A 24,316-nucleotide genomic window follows, 5' to 3' on the forward strand; every position below is an offset into this window, starting at 1 on the left:
AGAAATTTTTTCACTGTAATCATTTGTTTTATGACTCAGAAATGTTTATTTAAAAGTATTTCGAGTGATAAAAGTTGAAATAATAAGGTTCCAGAAAGTAATCCACATATGATAAACAAATAATCCTGATGCTACTAAAATAATACTCTTGTGTTTTAAAAGTTCAGATCTTTTTGAGAACCTGAACCTGCTTATTTGCATACTCAGAAGATCCAATTACCATTTCTTCCAAAGTGAACCTGGATACCTCGTGAGAAGGTTCTATCCGTATTCCATCCAACTGTCCTTCTGTATCAAAAATGAATACAGGTAAACCAAAATAAAATCTAACAGTGTCTTTCCATTTTTGACTTTAAAATGCATGTTTCTAATGGAAACCATCCAGGCCATTAACTCAGTCAGATGGGTTCATTCACAAATCTCCTATTTACTATAATCCAGCATAATGACTGAGGGGTCAGAGAAACCCACACAATCTCTGAGTGACAGGTATATTTCTCTAGTGCACAGCTATGTAACATTTCAAGGGTACCATCCTTTGATAAATTTATAAATCCACTACTTCACCTCATGTGTGCATACCTTTAAATATTTCGTAGATGATACTGGTACTTCACATTCCACACTGAAAGGCTTTAAGCATCTTTCCTGAGAAAATGTATGCAGTTATACCCCAGAGAAGATGATCAAAAGGCTTAGAGTAATTCAGCCTGTAGGGTGGCTAAGGTCTCCCTTTACTCCTTTAGTCAACGAGCATTCTGCCTTCCTGAGGGTCACTCTTTGCAGTTCTCCAAACTCGAGTCAGAGTTCGGCTCGATAGCAATCATAAACTCCACCTGTAATGAAAGCACCTGTCCAAATTCAAGCACACATGATTTTAATTCATGAAGCCCAAGTCTTCCTGGCTGCAGACAGCCGCCACTGCTCTTTGAACTCCTGATACGTGTATGTTTATGTAGGTATGAGCTAACAACAGTACTTAGGTAATATAATGACTATGGAAAAGAAAATGAGTCACAAAGTGCTTTCCTTTGTACTTCTATGTGTGTGGGGCGGAGGGGGGGTGCCTTTAGCAACCAACTTGCAATCCCAGCTCCTCAGGTGTGGGGAGCTCGCCCTGATCCTCAATTTGGGAGGGTTGTGTGTGTTGGAGAATTAGCTAAAAAGAAACTTTCCCAGCTCGTACTTCAATAGAAAAATAACTGTTCCTCTAACAATGGTCAGAAGATGAACGTAAATCATGGTAAAGTATTTTTATTATTCAAAGGTCAACTTTAAAATACAACATCCACTCATACAAATAAAAACTCTTTCTTCTACTTAAATAAATGAAAAACACTCTCAAAAGGTCAAAGTTGACAACCTGAAACCATTCCTTTCAACAAAAAATTGCAAAAAAAGATTCAGATTTTTAAAACTTAAAAATAGAATTTATCTTTCATCATGAAAAGGTACCTGGTTTCTTCACCCATTTATTAAGTTTTGAAGAAAGATTTCCTTCTTTCGAATATATATTTGTTTGATTTTCTGGAATGTCATCTTCCTCTAAAGCTATTGATGTATAATGAATTCCATGAAATACTGGCATTGAGCCATTTTTAACATGCAAGTTTCCACTATGTTTCAAGGAATAAATAAGATCCACGTAGTGTTCTTTCTCATTCAATCTTCAGCCAGCCAGCTCACTTCCGTAGCCTAACCAACATGAAGTAGGGGGTGTCACCTTCAGTCTTCAGTTCGCTGTGGAAAAGACCACACAGTCATCAAGCTCAAGTGCACTGACCCGTAGTGATGGAACTGCTGTACCACCACCATTACCATCCCCCATCACCCTGTACAGCCCCATCAGAACTGACTGCTTTCATCTAAGAGGTGGTGGTTAATCAATGAATTGTAATTCCCCATGAAACAAAGAGAATCCCATGGTGGAAGCCTTAAACTTCAATCACTGAGTTGTACGAGGACAAGAGTGAGGAAGTGATAGGGGACGTGAGAGTGAGAGCCTGTGTCTAGCTCCATTCAATGAAGACACGCCCCATAGTGACTTGGACATGGGAAACACATCAGTGTTCCCTCGGGATGTTGTAATTCTGCGGGTTTTGCACAGCCTGATCTCTTTTCCCCGTGCACATGTGCATGCACACATCTGTGTACATGTGTGTGTGTTGTTGTTGCTGTCATTGTCATTGTCTAACATGACCCCTGATTTCCAGCAAGCCACTCCTTCTGGTGTTCAACCCAAGAAACATCTATATGTTCTAATGTTTTAGGAAAAGAAAAAAAAAAGCTTGTTTTATTGGTACTTACCGTGACAGGTAGCATAGAAATAGATTCTATGGGTGATATGAGATTTGCCTAGATTAATTTTTAAATGTATATCTTTTTGCCTTTTAAACTCCAGTCTCTCCCTAGAGTTACAATTCCATTGTATGTTGGTGAATCCAAACTTACCAAACCACACTACCACTTACATTCCGAAAGCAGCCAATTAATCATATTTCACCGTGCCAACAGGAGACCTCCCATCAAGATAAGGCATGTGGTGAAATGGCTGTAACAATAAGGGCTGCAAGGACTACCACAGAGATGGAAAGACCAACCCCAGAGGATTTACGGCCGAGCACCTGCAGACCACTAGCTGAATCCCACCGGATGAGTAATCTCACCTGGAGTAACCCCTCGCCTCATTATACGCTCATCGGAACGCCTAAGCGAGCTAAATGACACACTCCCGACGGCCACACTCAGAAACAAAATGCCAGTGTCAAAACACAACATGGCCAATGGTGGGCAGCTCTTCTGAGAAGTCTCCACCCAGGGAAAATCCTGGATCCTCTCCCTGATTGAATGCTCTACCCCTCGATTAAATGAGCCCCCATAAAAGAAGTAAATCCCACTAGAGAGGGGCTGCCCTGCTTGCGGAGTAGCCTGCTCCCATCCTGCTTCACTAACAAACTCTCTTCCACATACACTCTAGGCTTCGCTAATAACCTTTCACTTTAAACTCCATGCTGACTTGAATTTGAATTATTTCCTGTGTGAAGCTAAAAACACACAGTGGGTTATGCACCCTCGTGCCCCCCACCCCCCAGAATACCCTCATTACCATCATACCATTAACACTGCAACTTCTATCAAAAATCATAAAACAAAGGGCATACTTAGTCCAGTTTCCCTACTTCAACTAGAAAATGTTTCCACATGATCTTTCCCAAGTCATAGGAAGAACATAAATCTTTAAAACTAAAAGACCTTTAACTACTAATTAACTGAAGCTGCTAATTAATTAACTTTCGTCTAGCTCCATTCCCTCCAGGGTCAGAACAGCGGATGCTGGCCACACCACCCCAAGAGGAATGGTGTCTGGTGTGGACAGAAAAGGGGCCACATAGAAGCCTGAGACACTCAGAGGAGGCCTGCATGGTGGCCTTACAAGCTCAGAGGCCGAAAGTAACCCCATAGGATGATTCGAGTTGTGCAAAGCTAAAACTATTATAACTAAAAGTGAGTCATGGCGTGTAGTCATGTCCTAGAGCAGTGACTTCCTTGACAAAGGTCAATCCTTACCCTCACTCGGCCGGTCTATTTTCTTTTTGAATCTACAGTAACATACATACCTTTGAAATGTCAGGGTTGGTTCCTTTTTCCAGACCCCCCAGGGCACAAACTCCAATCAGAGCTGGGTGTGGACTCCCTTACTGTTTTCTTGTTTTACTGCATACTGGCTTTTTTTGCTCTGAACATTAATTTTAACTATCCTGTACCCACCAATGTAAAAGAGAATTCATCTCTCTGTCTTATTCTTTATTAAATGTCGGAGATTTCTGGCTTTGCTTCTGCCCCACCTCCCTAATCTACCACCAATGAATCTCATGTAACCCGTGCCCCCCTGATTAAGTCTCCTCCTTTCATTCCACTGTGTTCAAGGAGCTGCAAACCTGCCGTTCTCTGGAGCCGTTTCTCAATCCGTCGAGATTTTGCTCCCCAGTCATTGTGGTCGGTTTGGCTCAAATAAACTCAAAAATTTTCTATAGGTTTGGAATTTTCTTAAGTCGACCCTGGCAAGGGAGCAGAAAATTGGCCCTCCTCCCTTCCCTCAGAAAGTTCTGTTTGCCTTTCTCTCCCAAACTCTTCACCCTCCCTCCTTTCCCACCCCCTGAAGTGACTCCTTCTCTCTGAGAGCATTTCACTGCCTCCTTTAATACTTTCTTTTAAGGGAGAGTATTAAAGAGTGGGCACACTTTCTTTTCTTTATTAGAAGTTGCAGGACTAGTGGCCAAAACGTTGAGAATGCAGCCTGGAGCCCAAGGATTTTGGAAGACTTGTTCGCATTGGTTTCCTCCCTAGCCCGTGATTACAGATATCACCAGCAAAGGGAAGCCGGCTTGCAGCAGGGAGTTCTGAAGACAGAGGCGCACCGGCCTGAACTCCCAGCCTGACACTACTAATCACAGTGGTGGGTGCTCCAGCACAGGCGTGTGCCGAAGAGTTTCGGACGGCGGGGCTTCTGCCCTAGGGCGACTGGACTGGGAAACTCAAAAGCTGCTAGAACAGAACGTTTTTCATCATGTTTTAAATGATTCATGTAATTACAGGCAGTGAAATTTTTAAGTAATAATTTCATAGAGTGTTATGGAAGGCAGATTTGAGACCAGAAGTCTTTTCTTCTTTCTGTGACTTGTCACTCTGGATTCTGTGAACCTAGAAAGTGAGCTTGATGGTGCCAACTATCCTTTCCATTGCTTTAGGGGGTCGTTATCAGGGATGGCGTATTCACTCATTATTAGGTACTTATTGAAGGCACTTGTCCTTAGCAATGCAGCAAATAAAGGGAAATGCAAGAAACTATTCCTGCCCTCTCCACATTTACAATCCCTTTGATATGTGGCACAGAGATGACTTTTTAAAGAAGATTTTACTTATTTATCTTTAGAGGGGAAGGGAAGGAGAGAGAGCGAGAAATATCAATGTATGGTTGCCTCTCGTGAGTCCCCTGCTGGGAACTGGGCTGCAACCCAGGCATGTGCCCTGACTGGGAATCGAACTGTGATCCTCTGGTTCACAGGCTCGCGCTCAATCCACTGAGCTACACCAGCCAGGGCTCAGACATGACATTTAAATAAATATATACAATGGCACAGGACATATGAGCAGTGCAAGAACAAGGACAAGAGAGGAGATGACCTGTTTTGTCTGGAGAAAGTGCTGAAGCCCAGATTGGACTTGTTTCACCGCCAAGGATTGAGCAAAGATATCTGAATTTATTACTTCATTTACTCAGTAAAAATTTATATGTTAGGTTTGAGTATTCAGTGGTGAACAAGATTAACACAGTTCCTAGTCACAAAAAACTGAGAAACAGACGGTAAACAAACGACTACATAAAAGCAGAAACACACTGGAATCTTCCTCCAGTGGGATTCATGAGGGTGTAAAGGTACACGGGGATAGAAAACAGACTTTACCTTGTAGCCACGGCCTTAGACACCATTGTCCTAGGAGTTTCAGACCAAAGTGCCACTTTGCTTTTTAGGTCTTTATTCTAAAGTTGAAAAGAAAAATGTGCAGAGGTCACACAGCTAGCACCTGCATCAGCCACACACGCTTAATGCTCTGGGCATCCCTACATCAGTCCTCAGCAGCAAGCTTGCTGTCCTCGTCCTTCTATCGGAACACAGAATGTGGCCAGTCGAGAGTCACTAACACCTGGGAAGTTACCCGCTCCCGAGCTGTGTGACCTCATTCAGTTGCTTAACCTCCCTGAGCCTTATTTCTTCATCTGTGTAACAGATACAATCATAATCTCTTCTTTACAGGTTCTAAAATGAAATAAAAATATGTACGGAACTCAGCTCAGTGTCTGGCTGATTTTTAAGACTTAAAGGCAGTTGGTTATGGAATGTGCCGAGTGATTGCCCACTGATGGTATGTTTGCATGATTTTCTTATTCTACCTGCTTATCTATACTTCCTAACTTGTATAGAATGAATGAGCATGTTAGCTATGCAAAAAGAATACAATGAAATATGTTATCAACCGGTATTTGTCAAAAGGCCAGTAAGTAAGAAAGGCTGTGAGAAAATGCCTTTCAAGGCATTTCTTAGAAGAAAGAGGCCCTATGGTGACATGGGTCACATCATCTGAGGCCTCCAAAGTGCACTGGGCAGCCCTTACTGGGCACCAGAGTGGACACTAGCTCGGAGCCAACTATGCCACAATCACTGCTTTTTCAGCTGGACAGAGCTGTGAGTGTTGCGTTTTTCGAGCGAACAGGCCCACGCAACCCACCGAAGGTGAGAATCTAAGGAAAGCCGGAGGCTGGAAGAGTTCGCCCTCCAGAGTAAAGGGCACAGTGTCCTCTGGGAAGGTAGAAGGGGCAGAACAGGGCAATGGCCACAAAAAACAAGATGTAAAACTATTTACAACATTTCTCTGTTCTTACAAATTTTTTTCTTCTGATGGGGGAAGCAGAAAGAACACGGTGGCGGAAGGAATGGGTGGGGGGTGAGCTGGCAGCATGTTCATGGAGCCCCTCTGAGGCCCGTCCCGGGAGCAGCAGGGCCCCCAGAGAAGGGGAGGTATGCAGTGGACATCTGAGCCCCACAGTGCCAGACAGTGTGGAGGCGACAGCACGCAGGAAGTCAAAATACTGAGGGCTGACGTAGAAAAGGTGACCAGGTCCAGGCAGTCAGTGACCAGCCACTGGACAAAGACAGGAGGGGTGGCGCTGAGCGGGAGGGGGGAGCTGAGGCTTCTGTGGGGTCTGTAGGTGCCCCAACCTCAGTGGGGGCTTTGCTGCACTTCCTGTGAGGCAGGGGCACTGCCAGGCCCCGGCAGCAGCTGAAAAACTAAAAAGGGCTTCCTCCGTTAAGGGGGAATAGTGGGCAGATAGAAAAATATGTCTCATCCCAGTACATTACAAAGTCTTATGCTAAGTTTTAAAACACTGAAAAATAAGAAAACAACAGAGGCTTCTTGAAGTGAGTGAGCCTTGAGGCAAAGCTTGGAGGAAGAGAGAGGACACCTCGGCGAGGGAAAAAAACAGACTGGGGACAGCAAACGGGCCACCTGACCAGGTCTAAATTCACCCAGTGTGGCTTTGACCTGGCTTCTAATTCTAGTCCATGTCCTCTAGCTCCCCAAGTCAGAAAGTGTTCTGGAAAATTAGGATGGACTTCTAACAATTATTTATTAATATTTAATATTTGTAATTTGATGACATTATAAAATGTTTGATACTTGACACTTTAATAACAACTCAGAAAGAGCACCTGTCCCCAAACTGTAGTTTCTTATGTATACAAGAGGCACAAACACACTCACAGAAAGCATTCATATATAAACACAGATGTGCACACACACTCACAGATAAACACCCGGGCATGGTCACACACACTCATGCACAGACACACTCACAGGCCATGCACACACAAACACACTCAGACAGTGTCACCATGGTGGACCACCACACACAAGCACACACACAGACATTCATACACAGGCTCACAGTTACACTGACACACTCACACAGTCACATTCACACTGAAATACAAAACTGATTCTCTGCTTACCTGGGCTTCCAATGTGTTAACTTTTTCTTTCAGATTTTCAATTCTTTTATCTTGCTCTTTTAAATTATTTTTCAGTCCTTCCATCTAAGAATTAGAAAACACAGTTGGAGAAATCTTGTCAGACCAAAGGGAATGGCTACTTAAATCAGAAATTGTGCAGGTTTCTGTGGTCCAATCATGTTGATCCAACAGAAAAAAGTTAAATCCCAAAGCGTCAGGGGACCCAGCAGGCCAAGCAGAAGAGCAGACCAGACTGGCGCCTGGGGATGAGCGCGTGCAGACAGTGCTGTGACACATTTTAATCTCCGGGAAGCCTATTTAGACCTAATGAGCAGGACTGCCTCTGCAGAAAGCAGGATTGCTCATCCTTTTATGTGTCAGCCACATAATATTTTCATCCTGCAGATACAGAGGCCAATGGACAAGATGCGAGGCCACAGCCAGCATGGGGAAGCAACCTAGGCAGAGAGCTGGTCAACCGGCGGCATGATATGGTGAGCCCGCCTTGCTTGGGAGGAAAAGCATCAGCCAAGAGGCCACGTGGAGCTGGGGAGGCGGATACAGTTCAGAATGGTGCAGGAAGAGAGGAAACATGTAGGTGCTACGGCCAACGCTGCCACCACGGGCTCTGTCATTTCACTACTGTGGGCCTCAGTTTTCTCATCTGTCAGATGAGGACACAGGATGCCCCTAAGTCCTCTCCATGAGTCAGTTGTCGTGGTGAGGTCTTAGCCTAGCAAGCACAAACGCTATGCCAGGAAGGTGTCTGAGTTATTTAGGAAGATCCCTTTTGGGAACAACTATTAGGCGGTTAAAAAAAGGAGGGGGGGGGAGAATGACAGTCGGATTTTAAGTCTAAAGCAGACCCCCAAACCAGATTGACACATATCTTGGTGTAAATGATTTGAGTATACAATCCACCAATTATCTGGCTCTCAATACAATGATGTCTTCTCTCGTACTTGTCAGGATGCTTCCAGAGAAGAAGGGCCAGAGGGCACCCCTGTCTTAACATTCCTCCTCAGTAAATTTACATGAAACTGATGAAGAAACTTAAGAAAAGGCTGAGTCTCCAAATCGACAAAATCCTCTAAAGAATAGTGCCCATTGTCTGGCTAAGGACACTCTTTAAAAGTCACTGAGACATCTGAGGAGCAGTTAGACACAATTTTCCCAGCTCCCGCCCTGAGCACTCTCCAGGTGTTGACAGACACTAGAGGGCTCTGGGGAGACAGCCCTGTTGGACGGGAATTCAAAGGAGCTGTCTGTGGGGAGGAGAATCTCGCTGTTTGCTGCTTGCAAGCCCAGGCCAGCCGCCTGCACACGGTCTTCTCCCTGCGCACCGACCAGCTACCAGAGAGACGTGCTCGGGTAACCTGACCTCCTGGATGACTCTGCGCAGGTTCTGGTGCTGGGAGTGAATCACGAACTGCAGATGCAAGAGCTGCTCCTGGAGAACGGAGATCTCCTTCTGAAGATCCTGGCAGCTGGAAAGGCAAAGGCAACACCAGAGTAAAAGATTCACCGATGCATCACATGCTGTTATGTTTGTTTGTTTGTTTTGCTTTGTTTTTACAGTTGTGCCGCCAGGTTCTCTTCACTCACTACCCCGCTACTGGGCATCCTATAAGATGCCCAAGGCCCCACATGCCGCACAAGACACACTGAAGATAAACAGCCACGAGGCAGCCTCTGATTAGCTCTGATATAAACTTGAATAAGAATGTCACTTCATGTCAAAGGCTCCTTTCTGGCTGCTGGTGGCTCTCCTCCCACCAGCAGGTAGTTGAGCCAAGTTGCACTGAGCCAGGCCCAGCACCCACAGACCTAGCACCCATCAGGATGCACAGAATTTAGGGGGGAAGAGCAGGGTCAGAACACGGGGATGGGAATGAAAACTTTATATATATATATATATATATATATATATATATATATATATCAGAAACTGATTTCCAATGATAGAGTTGGTATACGTTATGAATCGCCTGTGTCTTTTTATTTTTTTGACTTCCTACTTTTGGTAATTCTGCTACCTATAAGTAGGGCAAAAGGAAAAAGAGAGAGGAGATTAAGTTTCAGATAATATTTTGAATGTACAGCAACCATTGTGAAAAAAGATGCCTGATGTTTGGATGTAGGTTATTCCTACTTTCCTAAAGCCCTATTTAGGTAACTAAAATTGATTGTACAGCCTTTGAATATTTCTCTTCCTATCAATATTATTTGAGTTATGAGGCAACATGCATGGTGACAAGACCACCGAACCTGGGAGCAATGAGACTTGGAAGTCATACACTTTTCTAAACCTCAGTATAATAGATGTAATAATTCCTACCTCTTCTACTTTACAAAATTGTACCATGTAGACGTAAAAGATAATGTGAATGTACTTTCAGAAAATGAGCTCTTTACAAAGTAATATATTAATATTGTTTTCACTTATTAAGGTTTTACAATTGCCAACATCCAATACAATCACGATTCTGATTTTCACAGCCTCCCAAACATTCCAAAGGTCATGGAAATCCACGTGACTCTACAGAGCATGTTCTCATTAGAAAAAAAATAAAGTCCCCATTCGTCTCACATCGTGCACTGAAAATTGCTTCTCAGGCTTAATATGCATCAAGGATCATGTTAAAATGCATATTCCGACCCAGAAGGCAGGGGGTAGGGCTGGAGGCTCTGCATTCCCAGCATGCTCCGCGTGCTGCCAACGATTTTGCTGGTCTGCAGACCACGCCCCGATGCTCTGAGTGGCGCAGCACTAAACCCAATAGTTGTCTCAATAGCTTTAGTAATGAACGTGGCCAACTTGCAATATCGAAGATAGTCTTTTAATTCTTTTCCTCCTTTGGTTTTGCATGAAAAGCCTTCAAAAAGAGTTCGTGGCCCTGGCTGGTATATCTCAGTGGATTGAGTGCGAGCCTATGAACCAAAGGATCGTGGTTCGATTCCCAGTCAGGGCACATGCCTGGGTTGCAGGCCAGTTCCCAGCATGGGATGCACGAGAGGCAACCATACATTGATATTTCTCTCCTTCTCTCCTTCCCTTCCCCTCTAAAGACAAAGAAATAAAATCTTTAAAAAAAGAGTTTGTTTTACTGTAGAAAAACATTAATTTCTATAAAAAATCCTTGCATAAGTACAAATGATATATGGTAGCCATTACTATTTATCCTATGAAATTAAATAATTTATACTATAAAAACACTGTATGATTACATAATATGTCACAAAATACATGTAAAGTATAGTTTATTATTGATCACAGCATAAAAAGGTAAAACAATCTAATGATCATCAGTAGAAAACTGATTAAGCAAATTATGCTAAGCCTTTGCCATTTTCATTTTACATATACCTATATATCACAGAGATAGGCCGATAGACTTGATTTATATCAAAGATGATTTTGCAGAATGTTATAAAGAGAATGGTCTTTTCACAAATGCTACTGAAACAACTGGATATTCATATAAAAAAGGGGAAAAATCGATCTTTTCCTCACCACATAGTACAGAAAAATCCCATGTAGGTTGTGAATACAATTGGGGACGCAAAGACTTTCAGAAGACAATGTAGAAGAGCATCTTGGTGAATTTGGAATAAAGAGTTATTTTTTAAAGGCAGAACTAAAGTGGTATTAACCACAAACGCAAATAATAGTATCTTTGACCAGACAAAATTAAAAACTTCTAATGAAGTCAAATGAGTGTGACTGGGAGAGCCTCAGAATATTGGTAAAACAAATGACTAATAAAGACACAGTCCCCATACTATCTACAGAACATCTATAAACCAGTAAAACAGGCATCCCAGTAGAAAAACTAGAAATTGATGGGAAGAAACACTTCACAAAAAAGATGAACTGAAGACCTGAGGATCAAAGCGGCACAGAAAGCCCACAGAAATGTGACCCACTGCTGGTGCCGAGGCTAATCCCTGCTCCTGGGAGGAGGGGAAAGGAAGAAAGGAGTGTCAGACTCAGAGCTTCACTGCGGAATGATGAGAAAGAACTCAGGGTGCTTTGCTGCGGCAGGCCCGTTTGGAAAATGCACAAAATGTTCTTAAACTCATACATTGATGAAAAATAAAAATTTCACAAAGATATTGAAGGCAGGTAGACAAAGTGATCTCACCGTGTCCTGTGAGGACCTAGCACTCGAGAACCAAAGGGACATATGTGGTTTTAGGATAGTGGGGCGGGGAAAGGGGTAGATATTATGCTCCCCAAATAGAAAGCTCAGGAAATTTCCCTGTGTATTCCGTGAGAGTATTACCATAAAAGTCACCGTAAATAAATAAAAACCTGAAATAGGTCTCAAGATGGAAGAGACGTGTTTGTAGAAGCACTCTTGAAAACATGGGCTCCCTGCCTTAGCTGCGTCGGTATACCAGACAGTGATTAGAGGAAGCGGCAGGAAATCTCTCTTAGGATTGAGGAATAAATATGAAACCTCATCATCCATTTATGGGCTCCGAATAGAGACCTTATCCACTGTACCTCAATAAGCTGCCGTTAGAGCTCTCTTTAATCTTCGTTATTTATCTTTCAGTGAAAGCACTCGGTCTTAACAAAGAAGCACCAAAGAAAACAGCTGGCAGAAAAGGTAACCGAGGCCAGGCCTGGCAGAGAACAAGCTCTTCTAACAAAGGTCTTTATCTGGGATTCATGCTTTGTCTCCCAGTAGACACATAAAGTAAATGTTGAAATTCAAGTAGAATTGAGTGACTTCTTCCGGGAAGATGTAGAAGATGTATTTCTCCCCGTGGTTCCCATTAACGTGGAGATTATATCTAAACAAGCTAGAGGAGACTCTGGAAAGTGGGGAGGAGAAGGGAGACCAGCTCGGGACCTTGGGATCCAAGAACAGCACAATGGTGACTTCCCCGAGTTTTCTTTTTGCCTCGCAGTTCCCAGGCTTGGAGCTGAAAAAGTCCAAATCCTGGGAATACCAAGAGGGCGTACAAAAGAAATCTGCCCCCTGCCCACCAAGAGAAAAACTTGGCCCTGTGAAGAAAGGGATGAGGGTCCTGTCTTCCTTCCTTCTGTCCTCAGGGAGAGTGAACAGGGCACCATTTCTGGAATTCTTCCTGTTAGATTCCTTAGCGTTCAAGAAAGAAGCCAACCCTATCTCTGCCTGCAGACGTGTGCAAATGAGTGGCTCCCTTCGACTGGTAACATGGGATGATCATGGAGCCTGCACTGGGCCAAAGGCACACCCGCAATCCCTCTGTTGGCCAATGGCAGCACAGACTTGATCAAAGGAGACTGCGTTCCCAGAGAAACGCTTTGGGCTGAGCGACACCATCAGAGAGTAGCATTATCCAGCCTGGCCACGCTGCCCGCTGCTCCCCAGTTAGAATGACTTTGATTGGCATCATGCGATCCTTTTTAAAGGGTTTTCTGAGGTACAGCTTCTGTGTGGATCAGAAGGATTCAGTGGAAGACATTCTTCAGGGCTCTTGTTATGAGCACAACCTGGAAAATTTTTTCTCTGGCCTTATAGATATATTAACAAGAACTGGGCTTCTCCCAAAGAACTGACTGGCTTTAGTCAAATGGACACCATAAACCACGAAACTGGTCATAATTTCCTCTTTGGATTGGCGGCCAGTAAATTGAAAATGGAGTGCTTGACTTAGCAGGTACATAGCACCTCATGGTACGGTTTTGTGGGCCAGCCTTGTTATATGCCTGTTCTTCTCTCTTCCTGACTTCGCTGTCTAACGTACTCCCCATTGAATGAATCATGTCATACTTTATGGAGTTTTAATAAACAACCTTACATTTTCTGAGCACTCCGAGGACATAAATACAGAATTATAAAGGGGATAGATAGTATGAGGATGGCCAGACTCACAAAATCCTGGAATACAACCCTCCCCAGTGTTCACGGAGTGCATTTGTTACCAGAGATTTTTGCATTATGATGTTTACAGGAATGAAAATTCCAGAAGAAATGAAAAGGGCTAGGTACTGAGATACAAGAACACCATAAAAGCAGCAGCAGAATTGTGTGGTTGTCCTAAGATGCTACTGCTTCTGCTCACATCATACCTCGCCCCAGCATCAGAAATATGACTGACGCTGTATGGAATCCCCACCTGAGAGAGAAGATAGTGAGGTTGGCCACATCCTAGTGCATCTGTGAAGCTGTAAAGAATCTTCTAGAGTCTACAGTGACTCCAATGGCCTGCTCTTTAAAATCTAATGTTTATTGGTGTGTTATGGTGGCTGTCACTGACTGTGAGTGCCCCTTGGAAGAGGGGGAACCTGAGGATCACAGCCACAAGATCGAGGTGGAAGAAGAAGCTAAGACATAGGTGTAGTTGTGTTTACATTCCAACAAAGCTCAGGAATATGTATTCTTATCGCCTGTCAGAATCTTCTCCATTGTTATTTTCAGTAATAAGAATGGAGCCTAAATGGAAGGCTTGAGAGAGCCGACCAAGCTGTCACAGGTAAACATACAATTTAAGTAGTAACCATGCACTTTGACATGCAGCTTCAGCTTCAAGACACCCTTTTCTCTTCTCTAAGGAGTTTGCCATCCTTAAAAATATATATGGAGAAGCCAACACACTACTTATGTTTACAAACATCAAATGTGTTTCCCCAGAGGATAACCATACGGGGGGGCCTGTGTGTTTGTCACAGAGCAGAGAGACAAGTGGAAGACTGCCTTCTGCGGGCAGTCACACAGGGGACTGAGGAAACCAGTCTGAGAAAGGTCTCCAGCGGCCTCCAGAAATGAGGTAAAGAAGGTCGAGTCTTTTCGGTAGCAGAACAAGCCCAGGCTCTGTGATGAGGACCAGAGAGCCGGAACCCTCAGCAATCCGGCTGGGCTCTGAGAGGCTGAGCAACCTTCACAAGTCACTTCACCGAAGTGAGCCTCTGTCCCCTTCCTGAAGGGTCGATGGAAGGATTAAATGAAACAAGGAACCCAGAGTCATGCTACAAACTGAAAAGCACTCTACGCGTGCCAGTTAGTGGTGGAGGTAACTGCGAGGATTAGCATAATTCATTACGACAAAGACATATCCACATGCAAGAAAGAAACCTGTCATTTTCTTCTGAATTATAAAAGTTGAGTTATATCATTCCCCAGAGGTGTTTTTTACCATTAGAAATGTCAAGTTAGAACCTACTGAATCTTTCCATCAAAATGGCAGAATGAAGCAAACGCCATTCGAGAAAGTCATGACTCCTGCTAACCCCCCCCCCCCGCCTCCGCCCAAGGAGACTAAAGCGCCCGCTGCCCTGCTGGGGACGCAGGAGAAGATGCCCACAGGACTGGGCGTGGGTCCCTGCCCGAGCTTATTGGTTGTTCAGCATGACCGACCCGCCCAGTACAGGAAGGAGTAAGAGGCCCGTCTCTTTCTGTGGAATCTGAAAGGAAAATACAGAGACTATAAAGCAGCTGGTGGAAATGGGGGGGGAGTTAATAAATCATATAAAAAGAGCGAGAGAAAGCGAAACTGCACATGCCCATGACTTGGACTGGAGCAACAAAATACTCTGGCTTCTAAATACCAAATTAGGGGCCGAAGGGCAGCCCCCGTGTTCCCGGAGGCACAGCTCTTTATGGCCACCTCTCTCCAGGCTTAACCCGCAGAGTCACCTTCATTTGTGGTGGCTTCACCAAGTCCCTACTGCTTGGACCAGAAGAGGCTGATTCGCACTGATTTCATGGTCTTGTTGCTCAGAGAAGTGAATACCAGCTCAGAAAGAGCAGTAAGATGAATACCTGCGATTCTTACAAATCTGTGAAAGTTGCCTGAGCCTGGATGTTCACATGCTGTTTTGTAAACACAAAACATCCATCTCCCTCAAGATATTTCTCAATGAAGAATTTTTTAAGAACTTCCGGAGAATTCTTTATAACCATTGCTCCTACATGACAGAGCAGGAAGAATAGATCAGTTTGGTTTTCAAAGTGACTACAGTTTTTCAGCTCAAAGACTAACAAAAAACCTTATTATCAATAAAAAATCATGTTTTTAAAGAAAGAATCAGACTCAGACTGTCTGGACTCTTAATGGAAGGCTCACTATACCAGCCTGGAGTTTTCTAGAAGAAAAGAAATAACATAAGTGGAAGATTTATTTAGAATTAAATTATATCTAAGTAATTCTAAAGACCTATGATGTCTTCCCCAGCATTTCCTTCGTTCCCTCCAGAAATGTGCAGTGCTATGAAATTCTCTTAGAAGTTCACCTTCTGGGGCACCCCCTCAACCTTCAGAAGGATTGACCTGCCCACCAGTTCCCCTGAGCCCCGTGAACCCCTCCCCTCCCCCCATTCCTCAGTGGGTGGGGGAGGGGAGGCGTACAGCTGCTAATGCTAAGAGTTCTCCGCATTCCTATACTTACAGGCCTGCTGTGCCCCTGGAGAGAAAAGATACCAGGAACTGCCATTGCTTAGGGGGCACATTCACAAACCTTTTATCACGCCTCGTGCTGGATTTGAGTTGCAGGAGCTTGTTCTCCAAAGACAGTTTTCTCTCTAGCAGTGTGCTCTTTTCCTAGGGGAAAATAAGATACAAATTTTGCTTATACCTACTTCTCTCTCCTCTCCTCTTCCCTTCCCTCTCCTCCCCTCCCCTTCTCTGCCCTCCCCTCCCCTCCCCTCCTCTCCTCTCCTTTCTCCTTCTCCCCCTCTCTCAATATGTGTGTATGTGGTAAGACACTCTTGCAAACTGTTCACAAAAGATGCTTCTTGCAATCACAGAACTATATCTTCAGCTACAGAGGTAACTTTATGAGGGGCTGTTACAACCAGCCCCAGTGAAGCCTCCCCTGTGTAGTTTCCAGGGAGCTCAACATCACGTTGTCTCCTCCGGCCATCTTCACCCTCCTCACCTGCCTGGAGTGTCCAAATGCACCGCCCCCCGCAGCCCCCCACCAGTGCCAAGGGAGCCCCTGCATCTCTCCGCACCAGCTCTCCCGCCATTGCAGGGGCTTCTCCTTAGACTGAGTTGGCAGGATCCAAGGACACCACTGCCCTCAACGTGACACCCACCTGCTCGAACAGTAGAAAAGTAGTAGCTACATGTTTAGTGAAGGGTCAGGGTCACAAACGATAAAGCCTCTTCCTAGTTAGCATGTAAGAGAAATGAAACTGAGAAAGAATAAGCCTTAATGCCATTATTAAGACGAACTCTTTCCATCCCAAAGGAAAAGAGACAAGTCCATGAGATACCAAACTGGGATGACTGTGTTCTTGTTTATATTTAAAAGTCAGAAAATTTTTTTTTACATTGCTGTTTAAATTCCTTCCTGCTACAGTATTTCTGTGGGTGAAATACAAGGCGAGGCTACACAGCCAAAACACTGGAACAACTCTGGACAAGCACTGAGCTGGTCTGGAAACTTCGCGGCTGTATACTTTTTACCAAAAACTTTCAACACTCTGGGCCTTCTCGCTGCTGATGAAAAACAACCCAAACTTAGAAATCAAAGTAAAACACACAGCATGTGGTTTGCATGTCATATTGGGTCACTGTTTAACAATCTAACCCAGGATTATTTAATGCTCTTGGACAATTTCCCTGCGTTTGATTTTTATTATTTATTATTTGATTAGAGCTGAGGCCCTGAAGTTGAGTGTTAATTTATAGATGCCTGCCATTTTGGAAAGATAATCCCAAAGGTTATGGATTAATTGCATTAAAGTATATTAACCAGCAAGGGATCTAACCTAGTGATCCTATCCCATGTTGCTTTTTTCAAAGCGACACACAGGCCGCTCAGTAAAACGTCTCCTGCCTCCCTCCACCCCTCTCCAAACTCAAGACCCCTGGTCATCTCTCCCTAGGCACTGTTCCTCAAAACAACTTATTTACATCAGTTTTACCATTTTACTGGTTCCCTCATTCATTCATGATTTGAGCATCTGACATGTATTTACTCTATATTTGCACGAGTCATGTTTTCAGCTCTTGGGACATTAGTAAGATGGGAATGAAACCGCTATACTGAAAGCCGGAACGATTGAAGATAGTACGTGTGAAAGGCCTTCAGACTTATCTAGAACTTACTAGGATTTCAATACATACAAATCTGAAGGTGCCATGCATGTCATATCTCATGTGCGGTTACTTTTAAGATTTATACTTTTCAAAAAATTTTCTGTAGCATAATTGTGACATAAAAGGAGTTCTTCCAGTATAGCCCTAGTTGTGGTCAAATTATTTCTGAGGGATCACAGATATGCCTTGTAAGTTTATTAGGAAACATATCACCGATAATATATTTGGAATTGGTAAGGAGGAAAATGGTGTTTAACAAGCATCCTTCTTAATGGACTTATTCTTGAATAGTGGATCTTTATTACCACAGTGCAAGAAGACCAGAAAGTTGGACATGTCCGTGTCCTGCCTTGGTGAGGGGTCCTAACGCTTTTCTCTTCTGCAACACAGAAAATCGCACGAAACCAGCATCTCAGGGACAGAGCCTTCCAGGAAGGTAAAGGAGTTCACAGCGCCACCCAGTGGACAATGCATTCTTCACAAACCACACCTCTGGGTGTGGAAGCACCCACACCAGGGGAAGCATCCCTGGCCCTACTGATCAGACTAGAGTGAACCCCAATTTAAATCATGGCCGAATGTTAACATCTCAGCGACTTAGGAACCAAGGACGCCATTTTTGTCCAGCACCAAAGAAAATAGGGGAATAATGGAAAGGATTGTAAACTGGCAACTGGACGACGGTGGAGCAGGTCATTGTTCGCACTGTCCTCATTTATAAAAATGATGATGGGGAATGAGGCAATCTCAAAAGCGCCATTGAGCTCCAAAATTCTAATAGGGCTAAATCAATGACACTAGAAAACAAATACGATGCAACTGAATTGCACTGCTTGCAAAAGGAACATATGCCGTATTAAAAGGCTCTTACTGGGCGTTTTTGCTGGCTTATCGCTGTGTTTATGGAATTCATTCTCGCCGCATTCCTGATTGAAGTGGGACAGATGGTGAAGGTTTAAGTAATGTGTTCATTACCAGACCTCATGCCACTAATGGCTATTTACTGGAGAGTAGAAAATGAATCCTTCTCCAGAGGGACACCCGCTACCAGGGCCATATTTATCAACCTTTGTTGTGTGTGTTCATTTTTAATTTTCATTTCCTTGTTGAACTCTTGTCTTTTTCCTAGCAGCACAAAAGTCTCAGCACCCCCTTCCCTCAGTCTGACACTTGCTCTGCACCAGAGAAAACCTTCATCACAGACTATAGTCTCGGAATCTCCTTAAACTGAGAGGCTGTTGCCCCGCTTTGCACCTTAAAGTTTCGTTTATTTGCATCTTTGTTTTACAAACATAAAGTACCTTTGAACTAAATACCTTTAAAAAAATTCCAATACATTGCCCTTCCACTCCCTCCCCACCTATCCCTGCCTCCCAGACATCTCAATAGACTGCACTCTAAGAAGTCAGTGAACCAGGATTCCGGAAGGGGATTTCAAGGCCTTGCTGAACCGCGGAGCGCCTTGTCTGCTCACTTTGTCACAGCACGCCTAGACACGGCCCACCACAATGGGTCAATGGCAAGACAAATGCTTGCTCACCACTTGTCTAAAAAATCTGCCAATACCCAAGCCACTTCCTCTTTCACTGGGGTACATCCTCTATCTTCAGGAGAGGGGGAGTGCCCCTAAGCAGCCTAGGGTATCCCGGCTTTCTGACATCAACCCACATTAAGTACAGATTCCCTGGGGTTTCTAGGAAATAAAAAGTGTATTCCACTGTTCTTTTGTTAATATTCGGGGACTGCCAGCTGGCTGCTAAACCAGACCCAGTGTTATTGGATTTGAGGTGACTGCAAGTCTCCATTTAAATGTCACACTGGCTAATGAGGCTGTTTGGTTAAACAACTCTATTTGCATTCCAGAATTGTCTTTCTTTCCGAAGGCAAGCATTCTTGGTGCATCTTAGGTGGTTCAACTATTTATGACATGGTAAATATTTTAACACTAGAGAATATTCATCCAAATACTGCAACTTCTCCAAAACATCATAATTGTACACGGTCACACTTGAGCACATTCTAGCCCAGTGACTCTAAAGTCTATCACTCAGTGACCCACTGTACAACACAGATGCGGCTGTATGTTTTGTTATTAGATTCAGTTAAGGTTGGGCTTATTGGATTTTCATGATTTACTCATAAGACATTCACTAAGATTACAAATTCAGCCAGACACACCGTGTTCTAAATTAAATTCTTGAGACATGTTTAAAAATTAATTGAGAAATGTGAACACTGAATTGGGATGTTTTGGAAGTGACTTTTCTGAAATGGCACTGACTCAGGAAGACTCATAAAATAAAACAAGACAGAGAACAGAGGCAAATCAAGGGATTAATATAATAAGTATTACAAATTTATTAGAAAATATGTACTAGAAGCCAGTGCCTATGTTCTTATCTACCCTCAAGCCAGATTCAGAGATGCCAATTTTCTACGAGTCTGTATTGCTACTAGTAAAAACAAACAAACAGTATATCTTGATTTGTCTGAATTCTAACTTTTAAGGCAAGTATTATTAAGCTTCTGTGCTCCCATTTCATATATATTTGGAGAGCTACTTAAATTTAGGAACACTGCAATAACTTTTAATAATATGTCTTTCCCATTATTATCGAATACGTTCTCTAAATCCTGTTTTGAAAGTTCCAATTTTATAAAACGTCGTTTCTGAATGTGAACTCTCACTGTCCTGGTTAAGCCACCGGCTTTTACAAACCTGAAGGGGGCCTGGGTGGCCCGAGGTGGGTACCTGGTGGACCTTCACACATAAAAATGCTGTGGCTACAGGGATCCATCGACTAGATCATGACTAGTAACAGCCAGACTTTGCGATCGTTTCCACCGTTTCCATTCACGGCCTCTCCTGGTTCCCCTTCTCGATCACACATGTACTAAAAGGGGAATGTGACAGATAGTGCTGACGTCTATATCTGTATTTGCAAAGGTCAATTCCTATCAGTATAGAACAGATTACATGTGTCAGGAAGGAAGTTAACGTCACTGAGTACTTCCTAAAGTTTTAAAAGCTGAAAAAAGAATTTCTCCTTCATGTTTATTTATTTCAGTGTTTCTGTTTTTTAAATTGCAGGACGAAATCCCTCCTGTCCTCCCAGCCTGACCTTTTCCATTCTCTGAACAAGGCTCTCCAACGCTGCGATTTGATTATGTTTTTCCTCAAGTTTTTCTGCAGCTTGGTTCAGATTTTCAAGCTGTTGTTTCAGCTCCTGTTCTTTTTCCAGTTTGTTGACCTGTGGTCAGAAAAACAGTTGTCAGGCTGTGAATTTATGAAACCTGTACCTGAAGATATCATCTTCTTCTACAATTTTCTGATTAACCCTCAAAATTAATAATTCACACTTGTAGAATTCCTTTCTGAATTCAGTGTTGACTTCCACATAAACCTGGTGGACTGGTTTTATGGAGAATTAATAATATATATATGGATTATGTATGGAGACTTAATAATATGCAAATTTTATGCCTGGAACATTTACATTTGCTGCCGTAAAGCACACTAGCTGGCCTAGTATGAGAAAGAGAGACATGGATTTAAGAAAAGCAACATTTTTGACCTTTTCTTCACAAAACTTGTCTAGAACAAAAAGAAAATCTTGTATGTTTAAGAAAAAAAATGTTTTGCTTTTAACCCAAAGGGTCATAAAAGCAGAATAGTTATCTCCGCTGTATATAGGCGGGTAGCAGCTGTGCCGAAGGCCATCTTCACTGGCTGCCGACAGGCCACACCTGGGCGTGTTTCAGCCGACTTCTAACTGACACGCGCACACTCACGTCTGTGTGTGTACTTGAGAATTTGAGAGTGTGCAGTTTAAAACCAGTGTCTGGCTTCCCTTGAAACAGCTGGTGGGCATCCCTGCCAGGCAACCCCAGCCTGGGGCTGAGTCCTCTGGGCAGGGGACATGAGCACCCCCATTTCCAGGCTCCCCGCTCACACAGCCCCGGGCTCCACACCAGCCTGCTCACTTCCCTCAGGTGCCTTATGGCACCCTGCCTTCCCAGGAGTTTGTGACCGGAGGTCCCACAGATGAAGCAGGAAGGCGTGTTCCCCACAGAAGGATTTCCCACTGTGCTCCCCACTGCGCTTTTTTAGGGCCTGAGCTGGCGGAGACCCAGGCACCCAGCCCAGCATGGACGGGGTTCCCAACTTGGTGCACACACACACACAGTTTTTTCTTTTCCAGTTCGAGAACACATTCTTTGGATACACGTTTATGGGCCCTAGGAAATATACTTTGAATTTAAAGAGAAACAAAATATATGTGTGTGTCTATATATTGTAAACACACACATATATACCTGCATGTCCACGCTTATGTTTTTATAGTTTAATTTATATGTTAAAATAGGAAATGTATCATTTTAATATATGTTAAAATAGGTATGGTACATATACACGTTTTTTGTTTGTTTAATCTGAGAGATGTATTATAGAGTAAAAAATACGTTGAAACCGTATTTATCTGGCCCAACTCTTTCATTTAGACATAAGGAAATCCAAGTCCAGCAAGGTGGAACAATGCAACCTCGGTCAGCTAGTCGGTCAAAGGCAGAACCAGAAGAGAAGGCACTGGCCAGAGACCCCTGGGCCAGCTCTGACTTCTAGGCAGGGTGGCATGGCCCACTTGCCCCCTGTGCTCGGCAGGGCTCTGGGCGAGGGTGCTAACCCAGTAGCGTGGCCACACCTGGGTGCTGGCTAAGTAGAGGCTGGGGGCAGACGGACACTGAGCAGGTTCCTGCCCTTCCCAGGGCTCGTCAAGTCATGTGGCCATCGCTCATTTCACCTCTAGCTCCTCAAAAAGAGGGCCATGACTGGCTGGGGGCAGTTTTCCAGGAGACAAGTTGCTAGCTCGGTACCTGGAGAGAGTGTTTACTGTCCTCATGCTTCTTTTTAACTTCTTCAGACTGCGTTTCATAGATCTGAAACAGTCTCTGGGCCACGTTTCTCAGAACTGCCGCCCCTGCTTCTCTGGAGGCTTCCAACTGGGGAGGAAACAAAAAGTCACTGTGCCTGTTTTGACAGTTACAGTGAAAAGGGTTTAAGGCAGAACAGGTTGATGGGCAATTAAAAACGCAGAGGCTGTAACTGTTTCATTTGCACCCTCATGGATGTGGACAATGGGTAGCAGAAAAGACACTGTTAAGTAGGAAGAGGAAAGTGTCGACCAAGAGGCCTCTCTCCAGTAGGGCTGTTGTGTGAGGCCAAACCAGAGCTCCATGTACATTGTGTGAGGCCAAACCAGAGCTCCAAGACCTCACCCTTCAAAGAGTTCTATGGTGCCTGTTAGGCAGAGTAGATAGTGAACCAAGACAGGGAGGAGGAGGGAGACAGGTCTCACCCATTAATTCAGCTGTCCTGAGCCTGGCCAGATAAGATCGCCAGGTGGTCCAAAAATCACAAGAAAAACCATGATAGCGCAGGAAGAGGGGAGACTTTGAAATTCTGTGTGTATCATTTCCACTGCCTGGGAAAGAAATCCTTTGAAACTGCATGTTAATCCCAAGGTCTGGAGAAGGGAAGGCAAGGGGGAACCTAGAGGCTGGCTACAACATCAAACCCATACATTCCCAACGGTCAGGGCACCCGGACTAACTGGGTACCCACTTGCAGCTTCATGCTCAAGTGCATTTCATAAACAAACTTCCTATCGTCTCTCCCATGAATTCATCTCTTGTCAGCGCGACAAGAACTGGGGAGGGCTTGTAATGCAGGGCTCCCAGGTAACAGTGCCATCAGTTTAAACAGTTATTTGCAAACATTTATCATCAATGTTCATGACACTACTATAAGGTATATTTTCCTGAAATAGCAGAGCTTGAAATAGACAAGACTGGAGTATTAAGGGCAATAAATCTAAAGCGTCCTAAATCGTATAAGAATTTAACCTAAAGAAATAATCACAGATGGCTGCAAAGATTTACTCACCAAGACAGTCTTGCAGGACTGTGCATATACAATACATTGTGTAAATATAATGTATGCTATACATAATATATAGTATATGACTATATAATATATAGGATGTGTCTATATAATATAATGTGTATATAATATATCATATATAATCAAAAGGAAAATATAAAGCATCAACAACATATTAAACAAAATAATAAGACATATGACTATGAATGGTCTAATTAATATTTATTAAATATGTGAAGATTTTTAGAAAATTTATTGTAGTAAAAACTCTTCACATGAGACCAACCCTCTTAACAAATTTTCAAGCGTCCCATATAGTACTAAGTAGAGGCGCTATGCCGTACAGCGTATCTCTAGAAATTATTCAACTGGCACAACGTAAACTTGGTCATTGTTGAACTTTTGTAAGATCTTTTTAACAGTGAAAGTAGGCTCCCAAATAAAACAGCGAGAGTTACTTTAGGAAGCACTTCTCGGTGTCATGCGAGCATAGGTGTGGATCTATGGATGTCTGGGTGTCGGCTTTCACGGACCCACGAATCTCCTCTCCTGGGTCAAAGGCTCAAAATACAAAATTAGAGATGGCTCCTTAGGGTCATACCTTGATTTTCAATACTTCGTTCTCTTTGTTCATTTCTAAGAGCTGTAGGTCTTGGCCTCTCATTCTTTCCGCGAGCAGATGCAGACCGCCACACCAGGGGTCCACGGCAGAGCCAGAGCCGTTTGGACAGCACTGAAATGAACAAGCACGAAAACCATAGACT

At 43.6% G+C, this 24,316-nt stretch overlaps 1 protein-coding gene across 4 annotated transcripts in view; it reads right to left on the reverse strand.

The window, feature by feature from the left end:
- Positions 1 to 358: 358 nt before the first annotated feature.
- The window catches only part of CCDC68 (coiled-coil domain containing 68), a 43,799-nt gene continuing 19,841 nt past the window's right edge, over positions 359 to 24,316 (reverse strand). For all 4 annotated transcript variants that reach the window (XM_037034532.1, XM_037034543.1, XM_037034562.1 and 1 more), the window contains 8 exons: positions 24,154 to 24,285; positions 22,487 to 22,612; positions 20,734 to 20,862; positions 16,023 to 16,105; positions 8,953 to 9,058; positions 7,572 to 7,655; positions 5,466 to 5,542; positions 359 to 1,740 (listed from right to left, as the gene is read on the reverse strand). In XM_037034532.1, the coding sequence (XP_036890427.1) occupies positions 1,683 to 1,740; positions 5,466 to 5,542; positions 7,572 to 7,655; positions 8,953 to 9,058; positions 16,023 to 16,105; positions 20,734 to 20,862; positions 22,487 to 22,612; positions 24,154 to 24,285 (795 nt within the window). In that variant the 3' untranslated portion in view covers positions 359 to 1,682. The remainder of the gene's footprint in view (positions 1,741 to 5,465; positions 5,543 to 7,571; positions 7,656 to 8,952; positions 9,059 to 16,022; positions 16,106 to 20,733; positions 20,863 to 22,486; positions 22,613 to 24,153; positions 24,286 to 24,316) is intronic.

The sequence above is a fragment of the Sturnira hondurensis genome, unplaced genomic scaffold (assembly GCF_014824575.4).
Source record: "Sturnira hondurensis isolate 20B ecotype Veracruz unplaced genomic scaffold, ASM1482457v3 Scaffold0001872, whole genome shotgun sequence".
Classification (NCBI taxonomy): domain Eukaryota; kingdom Metazoa; phylum Chordata; class Mammalia; order Chiroptera; family Phyllostomidae; genus Sturnira; species Sturnira hondurensis.